At 38.0% G+C, this 18,331-nt stretch overlaps 1 protein-coding gene across 6 annotated transcripts in view; it reads right to left on the bottom strand.

Annotated features, from left to right (window-relative positions):
- The window catches only part of dach1 (dachshund family transcription factor 1), a 399,470-nt gene that overhangs the window by 189,318 nt on the left and 191,821 nt on the right, over window positions 1-18,331 (bottom strand). For 5 of the 6 annotated variants that reach the window (XM_008106857.3, XM_062975577.1, XM_062975579.1 and 2 more), the window contains exon 3: window positions 13,686-13,847. The exons of the other annotated variant lie outside the window; for it this stretch is intronic. In XM_008106857.3, coding sequence (XP_008105064.2) covers window positions 13,686-13,847 — 162 coding nt within the window. The remainder of the gene's footprint in view (window positions 1-13,685; window positions 13,848-18,331) is intronic. 6 annotated transcript variants of the gene reach the window in all.

The following is an 18,331-nucleotide window of genomic DNA, read 5'->3' as shown; positions in this document are numbered from 1 at the left end:
AACTGGTGCTAAAACAGAATTAGGTTCAGTGCATGTCACAGCAGACCTCTCTATGTAGACTGTTTCGGGAGTGAAAAGTGTTTCTTCACCTTTGCATTTGGCATTATCACCACAATGTTCATGCAGATCATCAATCTATCTTTCAGCTCCCAGTTATTCCCACTAAAAAGTGTCTGTCACTAAAGGGATGGTGAAGGAGAAGCCAAAATACATGATGAACTGACCACTATACAGCTATACTGATGTCTCCTTCCCTCAAATGGTACCAGAGGGAATTGTTCCAAGTCAAACTCATTTTCATCAAGGGCCACATCAGACTTATGGTTGCCTTCAAAGGACCGTTGAATCCATGGAAAGAGAATGTGTAGATACAGATTGTCAGCTATAATTTTTACATAATGGTTGGTGCTCTTTAGTTTTTGCCCGTTTTGGGTCCCCAGGTGTTACTGAATGACAACTCCCATCACTTTCGATTATCAACCATATGGACTGAGTGTAATGGAAATTGTAACCCAACAGCACTTGTGGGTCTGAGATGCTTCCACAGGCCTTGGATCTCAATTCAAATCCCTATCATGACTAAACAACAAACTGCAGCCTTTCCAATGTTACTGTATCAAAAGCTCTAGTCATGATGCCTAATGATGAGGAAATACAAAAGTTGTAGGCCAGCAACTGGAGGACCACATAAAATACCATGGAGGCCTGGATCCGGCCTATGGGCCTTGAGTTTGCCACGTGTCCCAAGGGGAGTAGCAGACTACACTAAGAACTTCACTGAACAGCGTGAACAGATCAGTCATGCTCTAAGGAAGACATATAAGCAAGCAACAAAAGCAAACACAAAACTGCATTTCTTCATTTACAGGCCCTTCATTTCATTTAAGGGGGAAATGTTTTCAACGACAATTACACAGTGCTTGCAGCAGCATCAAAGCCACAAGCAGTGAATGCAAAGCAAGACTTCCTTTCCAGACAACTGTTTCTCCTCCAATTTACAGTGGGCAAGTATATGAAAGCCATGTATGAAAATATAGCTGCATGGTCATTTCACATAGCATGAGACAGCTCTGTATACTTTTTTTCACTAAATCTTCTCTTATTGCAAAAAGATTAAGACAAAAGCTAACAAATTGTTTCAAAGGCAGAGTGAATTCATATTAGCATCCAACAAAATATTGTTTGATTTTAACAGTTCATATGTTGCCGGTTTGCTAGCTTTGAAGCAATGAATGAGGCATTCATTGTAATGTTCAGTTCCGGAGGTAAAACAGTGAAAGAGTTCTGGACACCTAAAGGTCTAAAAGTTTCTATTCTAGTGCAGAATGAGCTTCCACAGGGCAGAGACCACTTTGTCAAGTGATACTTGAGCATATGTGGTCTGCCTACAGATAATTTCTTTTGCCATTAGCAATGGAGCTGAAATGTATACTCTTTTAGTATTCAGCTATTTCACTTCCTTTCTTACATTTGTAGCACAGGACTATATAGCGTCTAATGGGATTTAGCAAAGTAATACAATTAGTCCACTCACATTTCTTATTATAGCATGCTCAAAAGATCATGTTACTGTAACAGCCAAGAGATCAATGGTTACAGACAATACTGAAGTAAAGAAGGTGGTTAGATGAACATTTCTAAAAATATGGGTGAAATCCAATTTTAGTCCCTAATAAAGTAGACCCACTGAAAGGAATGAACGTGTTACCCAATGTTAATGTATGTCCCATTGATTGGGACAGGTCTACTCTAGTTGGGATGAGAATTAGATTTAGGCTGATAGTATTGTATTTCTTGGTACATAATGAAATTACAAGCCAAGTCTAAAGGCAATAAGCGACATGCACATTTTGTAAATCATATCTTTTTTAAAAAATTACATACAACCAGATATTGATATGATATCTGATTTCACTTTGATCTCCAGAAGCAGCAAAAGTTCATTCCAATTTTATTGCTAAAACATAATTAATTCATTCTTCAACCTGCTGATACTACAGACACAGTTGAAAACTAGGGAAGCACCTTTCTTCAAAACTCTGTTGACTTTCTAGCACAAAAATGTGGCTGTTTTACTAAACCTTTTATAAACTGGTTAATTGCCATACAGATTATTACATCAAACTGGCTCCCTCAATACTTCTCACCAATAAAAACAAATAGTTCCTGAACTGCAAAAAAAAGTCCAGCAGTATTTTAAGAGCCCAAAATTAACAGGCTGAGATTCTCAAATTTTGATTCACTGTAACAAATTCTTTTCTATCCCTTATATCTATCCCTTATATCTGCCTTCTAGACTAAAATGTTTAATACTTTTTTTGTTTGACACTTGTACTAAAGTATTTGAAAGTATGAAAGTGCACTTTTTTTTAAAAAGAAGCAGAACAGTGACATGCTTAACATACAATTTAGTGCTCTGGAGCATCTTTTAAAACTATTGCTTTGTGAACACTCAGTGGTAGCAATTTTATCAGTTGATCCTAAAACAGTTGATAAAGAGTGACTGAATGGTTGCCAAATGCATGTCATATGTCTGCAGCAACTTACGGGTACTGTCTTATTCTTCCAGGTAAATTTTTATATCACAAAAGAGAAAGCACTTGTATATCATATCTAATGCCTAGGCTGACATTTGTCTTGAGAGACTTATTTTTCTCCTGAAATACAACTTTGCAGGAATACAGCAGAATTCAACGTGACACACATTTTAAAGAAAAAATCTAGGGAGTAAATGTGAGAACAAAGCAGATAAAAACATATATTAATTCAAAGGGGGGAAAAAAGAAAGAATGGGAAAAGACAACCAATTATAATTTGTTGAACAAAAATTCTTACAAAGGACTGTACTACTATTGAATAGAGAGTTTTAGAAAGAGCACGCTCTGGCTTTTTCACCCTCCGATTTGGAATCTGCTCACAGTACTGCCAGCTTAACCAAAAAGGATTAACTCTCATATCCAACTGAGAACACAGATAATTCTCAGTAATTGGTAAAAAATGAAGATGAATGGGGCTGAGAGATAAGGAGCAATTAGCTCATCAGCAGTTACAGCTGTGCACTCAATCCGGATCCATCTCTTGAGTCTCGGCCCCTTTTAAAGAACCCAGGCAGGAGAAGCACAGGACACCGCCTCCCTCCCAAAATCAGAGGTGTACCTGCCCATCATTCTCCCCTCTTCCATTTTATTTCCGCACTGTACAACGACACCTGTCATAGCATTCTATGTAAATTACTGCCTCTCCTAGGACCTGAATCTACAGCCAATCTTCTTTTTAAACTTAAGGGGGGAGGCTGAAACCAAATGACTACTGTAGACAGTCTTAAATTCCCTGTCAATCGTTTCATTATAGCAGCATCATCTGTTTGAAAATATAAGCAATTCCCTCATCTAATTATAGGGAGGATTTGAGGTTCATTAACATTGCCAAGGAAGAGATTCAGATGTGCAACTGCAGAGCTGTGCTCAGTGGCCTGCATGTGTTCTCCGTTTCCTTGTATTTGCTTTCTCAAGGACTCAAAGACTTATTTTTTCCTGGAGCCATAAAATTAATTCTTCCTTCTAAAATAGACACATGAATTGAGAGAAAGGAAATGACTACATTTAATATCGTTCTGTTCTTAGAGGAGGCCACTTGAGGAACATATTTTCTAATCAATTGCTTTGATACTCTTTTTTTAGAACTGAGAATGTAAGTTTAAGGGAGGCAAACGTTTCCCGCAGTCAAGAGATCTGGACTTATGATAAACATGCCTTTTGCTATTTTGAATGTTGCAAATTTTTGCAGATAAAAAGGAAGCACGGTGTGTCAAAAGCAGCCCCTGCATTTTCAACACATCTTGTGGTTCTACATAGATTATTCTATCCAAGTCCGTCTTACATTTCCTAACTGCATTTGGAAACAGAGAACATTGAAGTCTTTTTGATTGCTTCATTTCCTTAAAGAAATAATAGCAGGAGTTCTTAAAAGTATAATTACAGTTTAAACAATGAGATTTGTTTTTGGAACATCTGTTTTGAGATCATATTATACATGAACTCATTTCCTACCTCGCAAGTAATTTACTATTGTTGATCACTGTTTACAAGACATGTAGTTCAGCCGTTAGGTAATGGCAAAAGTTCTTTGCTGATCCTTGGAGAATGCTTTAGAGTGTTTGCACAGTATTTTTCTGACATTAATGGTTACGGTGGAAAAAATAGGCAAAGTTTCCTTCACTCTTGCTAAGCAACTGCTGAAAAAATAGGCCATATCTATGTTTCTGAGCAGCACCTTTCTTAACAATCCTTTTTCTCCCAATGTACGCATTCACATTATGAGAAAATTTAAGACTGATGTTCCATGCAGTCATGCCGACCACATGACCTTGGAGATGTCTATGGACAACTTTGGCTCTTTGGCTTAGAAATAGAGATGAGCACCAATCCCCAGAGTTGGACATGACTAGACTTAATGTCAGGGGAAAACCTTTACCTTTACCCAAGACTGATGTTACACTTCCCACACAAATATCTTCTATTATCTTGCATGGATTGTCTCCAGTTTTAACAGGAAGTGCAATTTGAAAAATATGTCTCATGCCTTTCTAAGGGAGACAATTAGAGTGGAAGCTTACATCAACTCAGTTGCAATGATTGCCACATTCACTAAAAATGTCAAAAACAGTGGTGGGCTTACTTAATCATTGCATTTATAGTCTTGTTTCCATAACAGAAGTAAATGGGAGCAAGAACCATACACTTATATTCACCAACTGTAAGTGATTCAAAATAACTCAAACACATTATGTCCTTACAAAAATGCTATAAAGAATGTTGCATTTGTATTGTCACCTTTTCCCATCATCCTACTGACTGGAGGCTATTAAGTGCTGGAATCTGCACTCATTCACAGGCAAGCCTGATATCCCACTAGACCATTGTTGGAGGCATTACTACAGTAAAAGCTTTCCTTGAGTCTTCTCTTTCACCTGATATATATCAGAGATGAGGGGCAAAGATTCACATTGGGCAGTAACCTGAAGACTGAATCTACCCCTGGCCAAATTCAAGGTCTAGGAATTGTTCAGAAAAAAGATTCCCTAATAGTGGTTAATGTAAAAGCTTTGGATGTAATAACAATCAACTTTGATAGTGACTAACATACTTCGGCATCTCTAAATGCTACCTAAGATTATTTGCTCATTTAATTTACAGCAAGGACGAATAAAGGCCAAATCAACTCTTTCTGGATAAATTCCCTTAGTGCTGGGAACCCAAGACAGGACTCAGATACTGAGATACTGAAGGCTACAGATTGAACATTAACAGCCAGATCCTAGAAGATGATCAATTGATTTTTTTTCTGTTTTGAAGGATAATTTAGTAGCCTTGGCTGGCAGTCTTGTCAAAGCTCAAGTTTCGGCCTGAAAGAGTGTGCCATTTGAACTATTGACATGACTCTTCTTCAACGTTCTCAAATGAATAGTGTATAATTTTTTGCTATTCTGAACTCAATGAAATGGTTGGACCAATGATTAGAGCAGATGGCAGAACACTCGCTGTTAATATGAGCAAACACAGGAAAGAATCCACTGCTGTATGACAGTGATGGCAGCAGAGAAATGTTACTTTTGGACACAACAAACAGTGAAGCTGTTTCAGGTGGTGAAATGACTTCTCTACAGGGTTTAAGAGATCAGGTGGCAGAAACCTTAAAAGCCTGCTGTGATCAATTTGCATTGCATATTCCAGATTCCAACCTCAATGCTACAATGATAAGAGAATGAGGGACAGGCATAGCTGCATCACTTTCTAATCATTTTGCAATTAATATTTTTCAGCCTTAGGATATGGCCACAATACTACCAGGTTTGAGGTCTACCACCTCTTTTATAGATAACTTGAATAATTTTTAAAAATCACATTTATGCAGTAGAAACTACACATGTGTGCTGCATACAAAGACTGCATGAGGAAATGGGAGCCTGAATCTAAACTGATGATTAACATGGCCATTGACACATGCATGTAGAGACAACATGCACTAAGAATTACACAGCCCCACTTGATGAATATCAGAGCCTTTATGTGGCATATCAAACCTTTTTGCACATGTAGAGAGAATTAATAAAGACAATCTTGTTATCCATTACTTTTCACAAAAGGTATGTATTTCTTTAGATCTTAAAAAAACAGACAAGTAAGAGTTTAGTAATGAAACGGATCTGATTCTTTTATTCAGAAATTCTAAAATGCCAGAGTTGGTCCATTTTGTTGTCTAAGGCATATCAGCAAATGTTCTCTCCTCATCACCATTGTAAACTCCAGTCCATTTTCCAACTCTAAACTCAGTGGGCTATAATGGCTTCAAAGCTCTTAGCTTCAAGATAAAAATTATCAATTTTGGTGATTGCTCAAGTGATGTGTTTGAGTTGCTAAACCATATCCATATGAAAGCAGATATATATTCCAAGATCAGTATAAAGGTTCAGTACCACACCTATCCCATTCAGATAAGCAAACTATTTCTATTACTGCAGGCTCTACTATTCAGTTATTTGTGAGGAAGAATGGGGTAATATGATAGCTTATTTCCTTGCTCATCCTCCTCCACCTATATTTGGAACATTCGTCAATTCTGGCTTCCTCCTGCCTCACTTAGACACACGGTGATCAACACTGTCCTCTTTCCAGGACTTTGTTGGGGACTTTCCAACTTGTATTCTCACCATTTTCAGACCGCTCAGAATTGAAATGAAGAAAATGATTATAATGATTGATTGCAACCTCCCACAGATGCCTGAGGGTCAAACTAAATGATAGGTTTGGCACATTTTTAGAAGAGTTGCTCCCTCATCGTTGTCATAACTCATGCTTTCCTCACCTACATATCTTTTATTTAGTATATTTTGGTTTTTGATTGGACATAGGGAGGTAAACACTACACAGATTTACTTTGCAAGTTCAATCGCTGTGGCTTATATCACATGGAGGAAAGCTTGTTGTGAATAGGAAAACAGGTTAATATCAGGGGATACACACATCCCCCTTAACTTCAAGTTGAATGAGTTGTCACAACTCAATTTTTGGAAAGATATATATTTTATTCACATAGAAGTAGGCCAGTATGGGGGAGTGGGAAGGGAAAGAGAGAAGGAAGTGAGTAAAACAGACAAATAGATCTGGAAGAAGTAGCCAAAGTGCTAAATTGTTGGCAGCAACAGGAAGGAAACTGGGGATGTCAAGAAAACCTGACTAAAAGTGGACACGGAGAGCAGCAAGCAGGCCAGGACCAGTCCCGCCCCACCCCAAAAGTATTTCAGTGATAATTAGGATTCTCCAAACTCAGGGCCTGACCTCTCTTCCTGATGGATAAGGGAAGGAATTTCAGGGGAAGAATATCGCGTTGAATCTTACACTTTCTCCCCCACCCCTTCTAGATGCATCTAAAAAACTTTGGTTGGTACACACCTCTGATTTCTTAGAAGTACAGCTTGCAAAGGTATTAAGTACTGAGCTGAGAGAAGTGTGATTATCCCCTGTTCAATTCAAAGCAGAGAAATATTCTGATATTTGCTAGAGTTTGTGTCCTAAGAAACTGTGTCTGATGTTTAGTATATAGTGGTTAATAACATCAATCAGGGCTTCTCTTTGTTTTGGGTCTGACATAGTTGGCAACCCTATGGACAAATATCCCACTCTACCTCATAGCAGGGCTGGCTTGAGTGGGGTTGGAGTGCAGTGATTTATTTATTTTTTGCCCTCCTCCCCAGCTGCACATCAATAGCAGATATAGACATGAAAAAAGAATGTGTGTGACCAACCAACTTGCTGGTCAGGTGGGGAAATGCATCTAGATGGGAGGCTTTAGCAGAGAAAGAAAGGTACTTCCAGCTACGCATGAAAAGGAGGCATCCAAAAAGGGATTTTCTTCTGCTTCCTTTCTTCCATTCTCCTTTCCCTTCCTCATTCCCTAATTTCCTGAAGGGCAAGGAAGAGGCTATGCGACATTGTGCTTGAGGGTCTTCAAGTGAGCCAACTCATGAGTAGGTGGGCAGATGGGCGGAGAGAGAAATAAAGAGGCTATTTCATTCAATGAGTAGGGAAGCAAAGGAAAGAAGGTTTCTAGAGCTTGCACGACCTTGGAGTCTGGGTAAGCCAGAGATCAGGCCACTTTGTCAAGCAGATATAGAGGTGCTTCCAGACATGTGGAAAAACCAAGCAGGAATTTGGTTCCCCATCCCCAAACCAAACCCTGGCCTTTCCCCCGGAGGGTGGCTACATGGCATTCTGGATCAAATAAAGGTTGATATGGGATGCCATCCAGCCCCCTCTTCCAGCCCCCAATTTCGGCTGTAAAACCTACAAGAGATGGCCTGGCAGCCACGGATCCTCTCCGAGGAGTCCTCATGATGGAGGAAATGCCAGCTCAGGATATGAGAGGAGTGAGGAGAGAAATCACTTCCCTCCACTCCTGATGTGCCATTTCCTCCATCAGGAGGTCTCTCCAGAAAGGCTTCATGGCAGCCAGACCATCTCTGGTAAGTTTTGGGGCCCAAATGGGGGGAGGGGCTGGGAGGAGGGGTGTGCCCTCTCGCACCTTTGGGTTCCAGGATCTCAAAAGTCCAAAATGACTATGTAGATTGAGCCCCAAAATTGTGTGACATGGTCCCAAGAGTGAATCCATACAGGATCAAGCAGCTGGCAGAACTCAGACCTTAGCTTACAGTCTGAATGTTACCAGGATTTTAATTAATGCAGAGTAAGCTGGTAAAATCTGGTTTACTCCACATAAATTTGCTTTTACTCGAGATATCATTTGGACATCTCCGGTAAAAGTGAGATGGGTCCCACATTAAAGGCCTGTCTCGAAGGGCCCTAGGACAACTCCCTAGAAACATCCTTTTTTTTCTTTGATAGCTTAGCAACAATTTTGAGCTCTTGGGGACCAACTACGAATCTTTACATGGGATTTAAATGTTCTATAATTTTTTTTCTCTGAAAGTCACCAATTTTATAACTGAGATCAAAAATAATAATCAAAGAGTTATACTACTAAAATACCAAAAGGAAAAAGATGCAACACGATCAGTCCTCCTTCCCCCAGTTAATCCTGAGTCCATGCAGGGTATTTTATTCTTATTTAATCAGGACCCCTCCTGAAAGGTTGAGCAAAGGAAATATGAGCTGAAAAATGTGCCTCTGTACACTTCTCTTTCTAGATAACTTGTTTTAACAGAGAAGTATAATGGTAGAAGTGGCTTTTCTATTAAAATATAATTACAAAAATAAAACACTTTCAAGCTCATTTAAATGTGACCTTGTTCTTTGAAAAACAATCCTGTTTTAAAATCACAGTGTTACAAATGAAACAATTTTTGAAGGCTACGTTATGTAGCTTTTACTTTAAACAACCCAGTCAAAAATAATTTATCTCTACTCTGTGCTCTGTGAGAAGTTGCCACTAAAAAGAATCCAGGACATTTTTCCTTCTTATCTGCAGTATAGCTGGTATCAGCCAACCTGTCACAAGACAGTGCTTGATATAAACAAGAGATTGCAAAGACATCTCAGTAATCAATATTAGGATGGCTACAGTATGGAAGCTCCAGCCACTGCATATCATTTGTCTCAGCATCTATTTCTATGACCAAATGAAGCATTAATTCAAATCATAAATCTATGGTGATTTAAAACTGGGAATGAGCACCTGCCTGCTTTAATGATTTATTTTGTACATTTCAGTAAGCAGGAGATTTGTCCATATGAACTGACAGGTCACCTTCAGATGCCAGTACTAGACTGTTTATCACCATGCAGACTAGCATCTCATCTTAGCAAGTAAATATTAAATGAAAAGAATCCAACTGTTGTGGAAAGAAGAGAACAAGAATTATAAGCATACATTTTGCTAATGCTATATTCAGACTTCTGTGCAGATTTCTAGTTCACTAGAAGGTAGGATCCTGCAAGATTATGGCTACATAAAAATAAGGAAGCAATGTAATATTTGATATTAATGTAATTTTCATTGTTTAGTATAGCATTTTGCTGGTGCTATTTTTAGAGCACCCACAATTGTGCTCTCTGCCACCCAAATGATAGATATATAGCTACATAGATAAAATAGAATGTATGCATGCACTGAGCACAGACATAAAAGATTAAAATACAAAAGGGAGAATAATTTGAGAATAACACAGGAAACAGCCGAGCTTTTGAAAGAACTCTTGGTCTTTTGGTTAAAGACACAAGGCAGATGATTTTTGACTCTCTTTGGTGGACTCAGGGGATTTGAAGGTTGCCATTTCATAAAGGAATGACTTCTAAGATGTGTTCATAACTACAATGATACTAACAGTCTTAGTAGGCTGTATGAAGACCATGAGAGAAACATCCCCCACCTCCAGTATAGACTCAAATGCATAGACGGGGGGAAAGAACCAGTCTTCTTCATGTTCATCTAAAAGTTAGAAAGTTTCATTAGTTAAATATGGCATCAAAATATTTTAAAATGTTTTTTTAATGACAAGAATTGTTTCTATTTATGCAACATTCCCCTATATGAATCTTTTACAGAGAAAATTAGAGAGAAAGATAAGAGGCAGAATTTTGATATGAAAACGGAAAGGCAGGTTTAGTGGCAGAGTACCTGTTTCAATCAAAGTACAGGTTTCCATTTCCTTGGTCATAATATAAGAAAACAAACCTCTATGCAAATATGTGTATTTTAAGATCTATTTGTAGGCAAAAAAGTACAATATATATATTTTATGTTAGCCAATAATTCTTATACCAGTTTCATGCTTGCAATAACCAATTTGGATAAATTAAATCCCAACATGGCCTTAAACACAAACTATAACTAAGATATCCAGACATATTATCCCACAATTAAATCAGCTTGCTCTTGGTTCTTCACACAGCTGAATTTGGCATACAGTAAAGGCAAATGTCATTGTCACCCTAAAGAATAATGGTTCTCCTATTGTCCCTTTTGTTTACTATGACAATGGGTAGTTAGTCTCATTGTCAAATAATGATTGATTTAGTTCTATTAGTTTTTTATTCATAGGGCATTGGGGGAGAGGTATGGAATAACTATATCGGACATAGAAATGATTTTATCCCAAACTTCCTGACACAGACAAAACACTACCAGACATTAAAAAAAAGAAAGAAAAGAAAATGCTGATTGTGAGGAAGCACGTAGAATTACTGGGGTCTGAGGTGTTTAAAGCATGAGAAGATGGGATGAAACAATTACAGTAAAACCTTGAAGCCTTAAGTATTGACAGCAACCCTGAAGGCATTGTTCAATAGCATTTATTGTGACCTCAATTTTATCAATTTACATTATTTTAATAAAAGCAAGCTGCTAAGCTGAAAGTGGACTTCTTCAATCTGTATTCCTACATATGGGTGATGTACTTGCTCAAAGTCATATTTGGGGCCCATCTAAACCAAGCATTTTGGTAAGTGGTCTGCCGTCTTATGTAAGTAAAGTATGCACTTTATAGCCAAGGCAACTCACAATATAGATCTGCCATAAAACATCTCATCAATGCCCATTCCCTGCTCCCACTTTCATCAAGATTGGAAGTTGTTAGAAGACACAGAACAGATGACCTGCCCAAAATTATGGAAATGCGTGCTCCAAGGATCGGTGACCCCTGTCCACTCATGAACAGACCTAGAAGTAGTGACAGTTCCAACAGGAAGCTAAAAAATCTCCATAAGGACTGCATTGTAAGGCAGTCCTTATGGAGAGGAGGGAGCGCAGAGAATGCCTTAGTTTGTGGGCATTCGTATGAAAGTATCTCTGGTCCAACAGTCTTGAAATCAGAAGCCAGTGACACAAAGATCCCCACCACATTACCTTATATGAGACATCTCTACTCATTGTGTCTGAAACTGTTGGTAAAGGAAAAGGCATTCTTGCACTAAGATTTTGTTGGTCACCCAGCCAAATCAACACCTCTTTCACACAGCATGATACAATAGGGAACAAAATCAAAAGGCATCAGTACCCAACTGCAAACCTGTCACAAAAGCTAATGACCAGGTGGGGATTAAGGACATTTAAGAGTTCTCCCCTTACTTATGTTTGCTGCCTTTTGTCTTAGTTCTCCATATCAGCATTGTTAGTGGACTAATAGTATTTTAGATTTAGTTTGTATGTGTAAAACTGATTTATAAAAAAAATAGATAAAACACACATATTACATAGTTCTATTTTTTAAAATATGGAAGAAAATTTCCAAATGCTTACAATTGAACCAGGAAATGTGACTCATTATTAGCAGGACATTTCATCTTTAACCCTGTACTTTGTAATCAACTATTTTACTTTTATCACATTGTAAGTTAAAAACACAAGGCATTGTTCATGCATTTTTCCCTAATAGTTGAAAAATAAGACAGTATTTGGGTGTCATTTTCTGCTACCTCTTCTCTCCCTTGAAATATGTTCTGGAGCTGTGTTTCTTGCACAGCTCTTGCCCCTCTTTTGAGACCATTTTTGCTGACAACCACACCACCACTTTGGACATAGCTCCCTTTACCTTCCCTGAAACAGCTTCTCTAAATATACCTGTAACACTTCGCCTCCTGCACCACAATTGCTGAAACATTAACAGAAATGTGAAGGGAAAACTGTCCTCAGAATCTGCTGACATGTGCACATTTGTTCCTTTTGTTCTTGGCTACGAGTTAAATAATAAATATGTACAGGAAGATTCAGAACAAAAAAGTTGTCAAGTTGTCAACCTTAAGAATAACCTCAAAAATTTGCAGAATAGAAAAAGAGGAATATATTAGATTGTCATGTCTGTTTTATGTCTATGCGACCTCTGCCATGTACAATAGTTAACAGTACTAAAACTGAGCTTTCAGTTCACTCACTACATTTATCTCAAGGAACAGAAGGGAGCCATTACAATGGAATGACCTTAAAAGCTACTGTCGTTTTAAGTATATTTTAGCAAAACAAATTGGCTACATGCATAAACACATCATGTCAGTCCTGCATCCTATGAAACAAAAGTGTTGCTAATGTCTCGAAATGTGTTATATAGATGCAGGGGAGAAGAGCTTCCATTTAGAAAGGTACCTATGTATTACAATGGTTCCAAACTTTATTTTATATGTTCTTTTAGTACTAGACATGCAATTATGAGCTCTTTTTCCTTCTACTAATAAAGCTATACAGTTTGGTTTCATGGGACAAGTTAAAGGTGAATGAGACAAAAATGACTTTGAATTCATATTTTTCTTTTCTTTCTCACTTGGCTAGAATGGGCTGTTATTCTAAAGTGAACACTTGTAGTAGGACAGGGCAGTACTCTGATTTGACACTTTCCTTGGAAACAAAGCATTCAAATGTTCGGGTTTCTTAAACAGACAAACAAAAACATACTACACTGATACTGCAAGAAATCATCTGCAAAAGTAATGCTTCGTACAATCGAAGCAAAAGTGTAATAGTGGAAATCATGTAAAATTTGGATGAAAGGAATGTAAAAAAGAAAAAGACAGTTCAACAGGCACTTATCATTAAAGTGTAAGAATCAGTGCTGCTACTATGTATGTAAATGCATTTGTATATGTATATGCATATATACACACACACGCGCGCACACACTGTATATATATATATATATATATATATGTTTAAATGTAAGAATTCTCTTGATGGAAACTTACCCACACTAGAATTCAGATCGCCATTCTCAGATTCTGCTCCATGCTGATTATTACTGGCATGATAGTTCGACATAGCTTCTAATTTAATTTTTTTCACCTTCATTGCTTCTGCAATGGCTGCATTGGTGGCAGCTGCTGCCGCTGCTGCAGCAGCTGTCAGACCTAAAAAGAGACAGGAATTGAACTAATGAAATCATAACTTCCACCAACTTTCCATCTGCATTGATATTCTTACATCATCTCCAGTCACAGAATCTTGAAGAAATGAAATGAGAAAGGTGTTTTTTTTGTCCTTCTAATGCTTGTCAGTAAGGCTGTTGTTTTATGTTGTTCTTGTACCTTATTAGTATCAAAGCAGTCATACTTTGAAGCATAATCATTGAAACCAATGGCTCCTAATAATAAACAATTTCATACGTTTTCTAAATGTGTGATTAAATTTGGATACAGCCTTTTGTTTGTTTAGCCATCCAGTAACAAAGGTCTGTTTTGGATATTGAAGTCCTATTCCATGTCGAAACACATAGATCCCTAACAGAGGAAGTGCTAGAAATGTCCCATCAGATGGGTTGTGTTCATATTCTAGATCTGTAGTGGTGCTAGATCCCAAATTACTGCTGCATACATTGTAAGAATCTTGTTTAGACTGGTATGTATTAGCTTTAGTGAAAAAAAAGTATGGAGAAATGCCTATATTATGTTTAGGATTCAAAGAATCTTCTCATACTGTTAAGGGATATTGTTAGGTTTCATTTCCAAAGGGAACAATTGAGCTGTATTGAATCTCACATCTCAGCCCAACTATTGAGAAATGCTTTTTCTGGCAATTTAGAAGATTTGCCATGGAATGGAAAGTCCTGAATATGTCTTCTTGGCTCCTAGAAATAAATAGGATTCCCTCACTCTCAAAAAATGGCTTGGATCCAAAATACTGATCAAACCAAAACACCAGGAAAAGATAGCAAGCTCCTTATGAAAGTTTATGGTAGCCAATATTTGGTGAGGGAAATAGGTGGATCCATGGATTCCCAGTTTGAAAAGTGAGTGTGCACTCTATTCACACAGTAAAGCAAAGTATTCCTGTTTTGAAGCATACTCTGGAAAGTACAGCTAACAATACTGTATCATTTAGTTAGATAACAACCTTCTTGCTGTCATAAATGAAACATATCTTGGAGGTCTAAGCAGGAAGAATGTAAAGAGCAAATTAATGATTTGGAATAATATTTTGTTATTTTATTTTTAAAAAACCACTTTGTATCGTGTATTTTCACAAAGAATGAAATGGAATACAGAATTGTGCCACAAATTTACTACCCAACTTCAATTACTTACTTATTTGCTTATGCCTTGACACCTGTCTGAACTTGCATAAAAATGCCTTATTAATTTATATATTCATACCCCATCTTTTCACTTTTTAAAAGTTTGACAGTTTTGCTCAGCACCCTCAGCATGGCAGTGACAAGATGCCGTTACTTTCCAAAACAGTAGTAAGATGACGCCCATTCCAAGCATGAGTAGAGAAACCTGTGTTTGTTTTATCCCTCTACTTAGTGGGTGCAACTGGCCTCTCCTCTCCGGATCTGACCTTGAGAAAGACATTTCTCAAAAACAGATGGAGCTCAAGCAACATGGCAGATAAACTCAATGTACATCTCCCAGCCTTTGCCAGCTACAAAAATGAAGGATGGCAGTAAAAAAAAAAAAAACCTTTATCTGGAATTCCCAGCATCCATTAGGTGCAAAGGCAGGTAAAGCCAATGTATTTCACCTCTTCTCAACATCTTTGAAATGGAAAGGAATTGTGGAGTCGTAGACAGTTATCTTGGCATCAGAACATGGAAAAAGTACAGGGTGAGTGTCCCTTATCCAAAACACTTGAGACTAAAAGTGATTTATTTTTTTGGATTTTGGGAAATAAGTCTCATTGCATGTATTGTATTTGTGAGACTAGAAAGAAAGAGAGGCTGGAAAGGTATGGATTTCCCCTGGATTAGTGCTTCAATTCCCACCATTTCATAGATCCTCAGTCTTTCTTGAGCCTTGCATCTTGTTTACTCTCTACTTGTGCTGTGTATGAGACATGACAGTGACTGAAGATCAGTTGCAAACAAGCAGGAGTGCCAAAACTGCCCTTTTGAAGATGGGAGAAGGCAGCTAGTGGCAAAGTTTCAGGTTTGGGAGATTTTCAAATTTTGGGTTTCCAAGGAAGGGAGGTTCAACCTGTACTTTGTCAGATAACAGTTCCCAGAATCCCACAGCCAGCATGGCCAGTTGTTCTGCACCTGTCACAGAGTGAAAGGAAACTTGTGTGGTTTTATGGACCCTCACCAGCTTTGAGGTAGAAGGGAATGACATGGATGCTTCAGTTTTTTCTGTCACTGGGAGAAAGAAATCAGGGGATGAGACCCTTGCTCTAAGGGACAGGACATTTCCTGGCAAGGACAAATGTTTCATTTGCTGCCAAATCTTTCCAAAATGAGTTTGAGCTTTGTACATAAATATATTCCCCAACCAGCTTAAACATAAGCCAATACATAGCTTTTCTATGTAGTATGTGAAAGATCTCTGGCACTCTGCTCTAGCAAATCATCAGACCAAGAATTGCAGAGGTCTCCTAAATTGTACTGATCTACAACACTGCTTTGTCTGGAAGACATTGCTTTAAGCAACAGAAGCTTTGGACTCACAATAATCTAGTATTTGTGATCAAAACCACCCACCTAGGAATGGAAAAGCTATCATTCTGTGGTTATACCACGGAGACTCACTAGAATACACAAAGGTTAGGATGTGAACTATCACATAGCCTCATTCCAAATGTTTATCGTGCTTATTCGTTTCATGTTCCCAAAGCCATTTGGAAAAATTACGCTAGCTGCCATTAAAAATGTTAGATGAAAACAGTCAATCTACAAAAGCAATTATAACACACACACACACACACACACACACAGAGTAACACCAAGTATTTGTTGTTTGCTGCTAGTTATTTGATACCCCAAAATGTAAAAAAAAATGTGTCAAAAAGTCAGCCTATTACAGTTACTGGCAGTGGTTATCATTAATATTCTGAAATTGATAAGCTGTTTATGTCTGGCATTCTTCCTGCTGATTATTCAGTGAGACAGGCCACTTTATAAATATCTCATCACTCCAGCGTCACACAAATTTCATCGACAGTGCTCCTGCACAGCTATTAGCAATATGAATCTAACCATTACAAGAGGGAGGAAAAATCGAACATGTGGCATTAATACGCAGTCCTGGTTCCTAACCATCTGATAGGCAGATGGCGTAAAGTGGATTCTCCAGCTGAAATGAAGGGGCACATCATTTAAAACCTTGTTTGCATTCTAACTGATATCAGTGCCATATTGATATACATGATACATCATGGCAGTAGTTGAACAATCTAGTTTGTTTCAGTCATAAATGTTTACAGCCTTGTTTTTTATCTTTAGAAGCATGTTCAGAAGCGCATATTTTTAATTTATGAAATCTATTGTTTACTTCTGAGGAACCAGAAGATTAGCAAGACACAGGAATATGCAATTGCTTCAACCACCACTGAACGATGAATAACGTGCAGGGTGGTGTGTGTGTGTGTGTGTGTGCGTTTTCTTCAGTAAAGATGGTTGGTAAAGGAATTAAAAAATTAGCTTAGACAGTTTATGCATTAAATACATTTATTCATTAAACCTCCCAGCTTCTACCCCATGTGACATACTTAGAAGTTTAATGCTTTAACACAGCTATTCATTTAAAGCTCTCACTGTGTGCAATTAATCTTGTCCAACAATTTAATTCAAAAAGCAAAACATCAAAAAAGTAAAGTTCAATTCAACAATTGTGGCTCTGAAGTAATCTTCCCTACTGCTGACAGTTCCTATAGACTCATTGGGAAAAGTCTGTTCAAGGTGTCTTGTAAGAGCTCGGTGAGCTTGAATTATAACTCAATTCAAATTTCTTCAAGTCTTAGCGAGGTCTCAGGTCTTAACAGAGCTAAAGACAAGGAGGGGCGAAAAACAGCAAATGCACTACTTTAACAAATCCAGTGGACTAAAGCCTTGTGTCTTGAAGGTTGGGTTGCTGACCTGAAAGCTGCCAGGTTCGAATCCCACCCGGGGAGAGTTCGGATGAGCTCCCTCTATCAGCTCCAGCTCCATGCGGGAACATGAGAGAAGCCTTCCACAAGGATGGTAAAAACATCAAAACATCCGGGCGTCCCCTGAGCAACGTCCTTGCAGACGGCCAATTCTCTCACTCCAGAAGTGACTCAAGTTGCTCCTGACATGAAAAAAAACCATAGTGCTGACCCAAACAATAATTTACACACATCTAGGAAATTTATGAAGTTTGGAAAATGATAGTTTGTCAATTGTTTACAAAATTTTAGAACAAGATAGGTTCTTAAGTTGAATTTCTTTGTAAGTCAGAACAGGTACATTTTAAGTGTAACTCCAACTACACACACACACACACACACACAAGTTTTAGAGAGAATTGGGAAGGGTTAACACCCATATGGTGTTTGTTTTACTGTCTGTGTCCCTGTTCAGAAGATTCCACCTCACTTTCTGTCCCTGTGAGAATTGGATTTTGAAAAATGTGGCTTGCTGTGGAAACAAGGATTGGTGAGA

This window comes from Anolis carolinensis, chromosome 3 (genome assembly GCF_035594765.1).
Source record: "Anolis carolinensis isolate JA03-04 chromosome 3, rAnoCar3.1.pri, whole genome shotgun sequence".
In the NCBI taxonomy this organism is placed as follows: domain Eukaryota; kingdom Metazoa; phylum Chordata; class Lepidosauria; order Squamata; family Dactyloidae; genus Anolis; species Anolis carolinensis.
The sequence above is the reverse complement of the archived record's forward strand: the minus strand, read 5'-3'. Positions and strand labels throughout refer to the sequence as shown.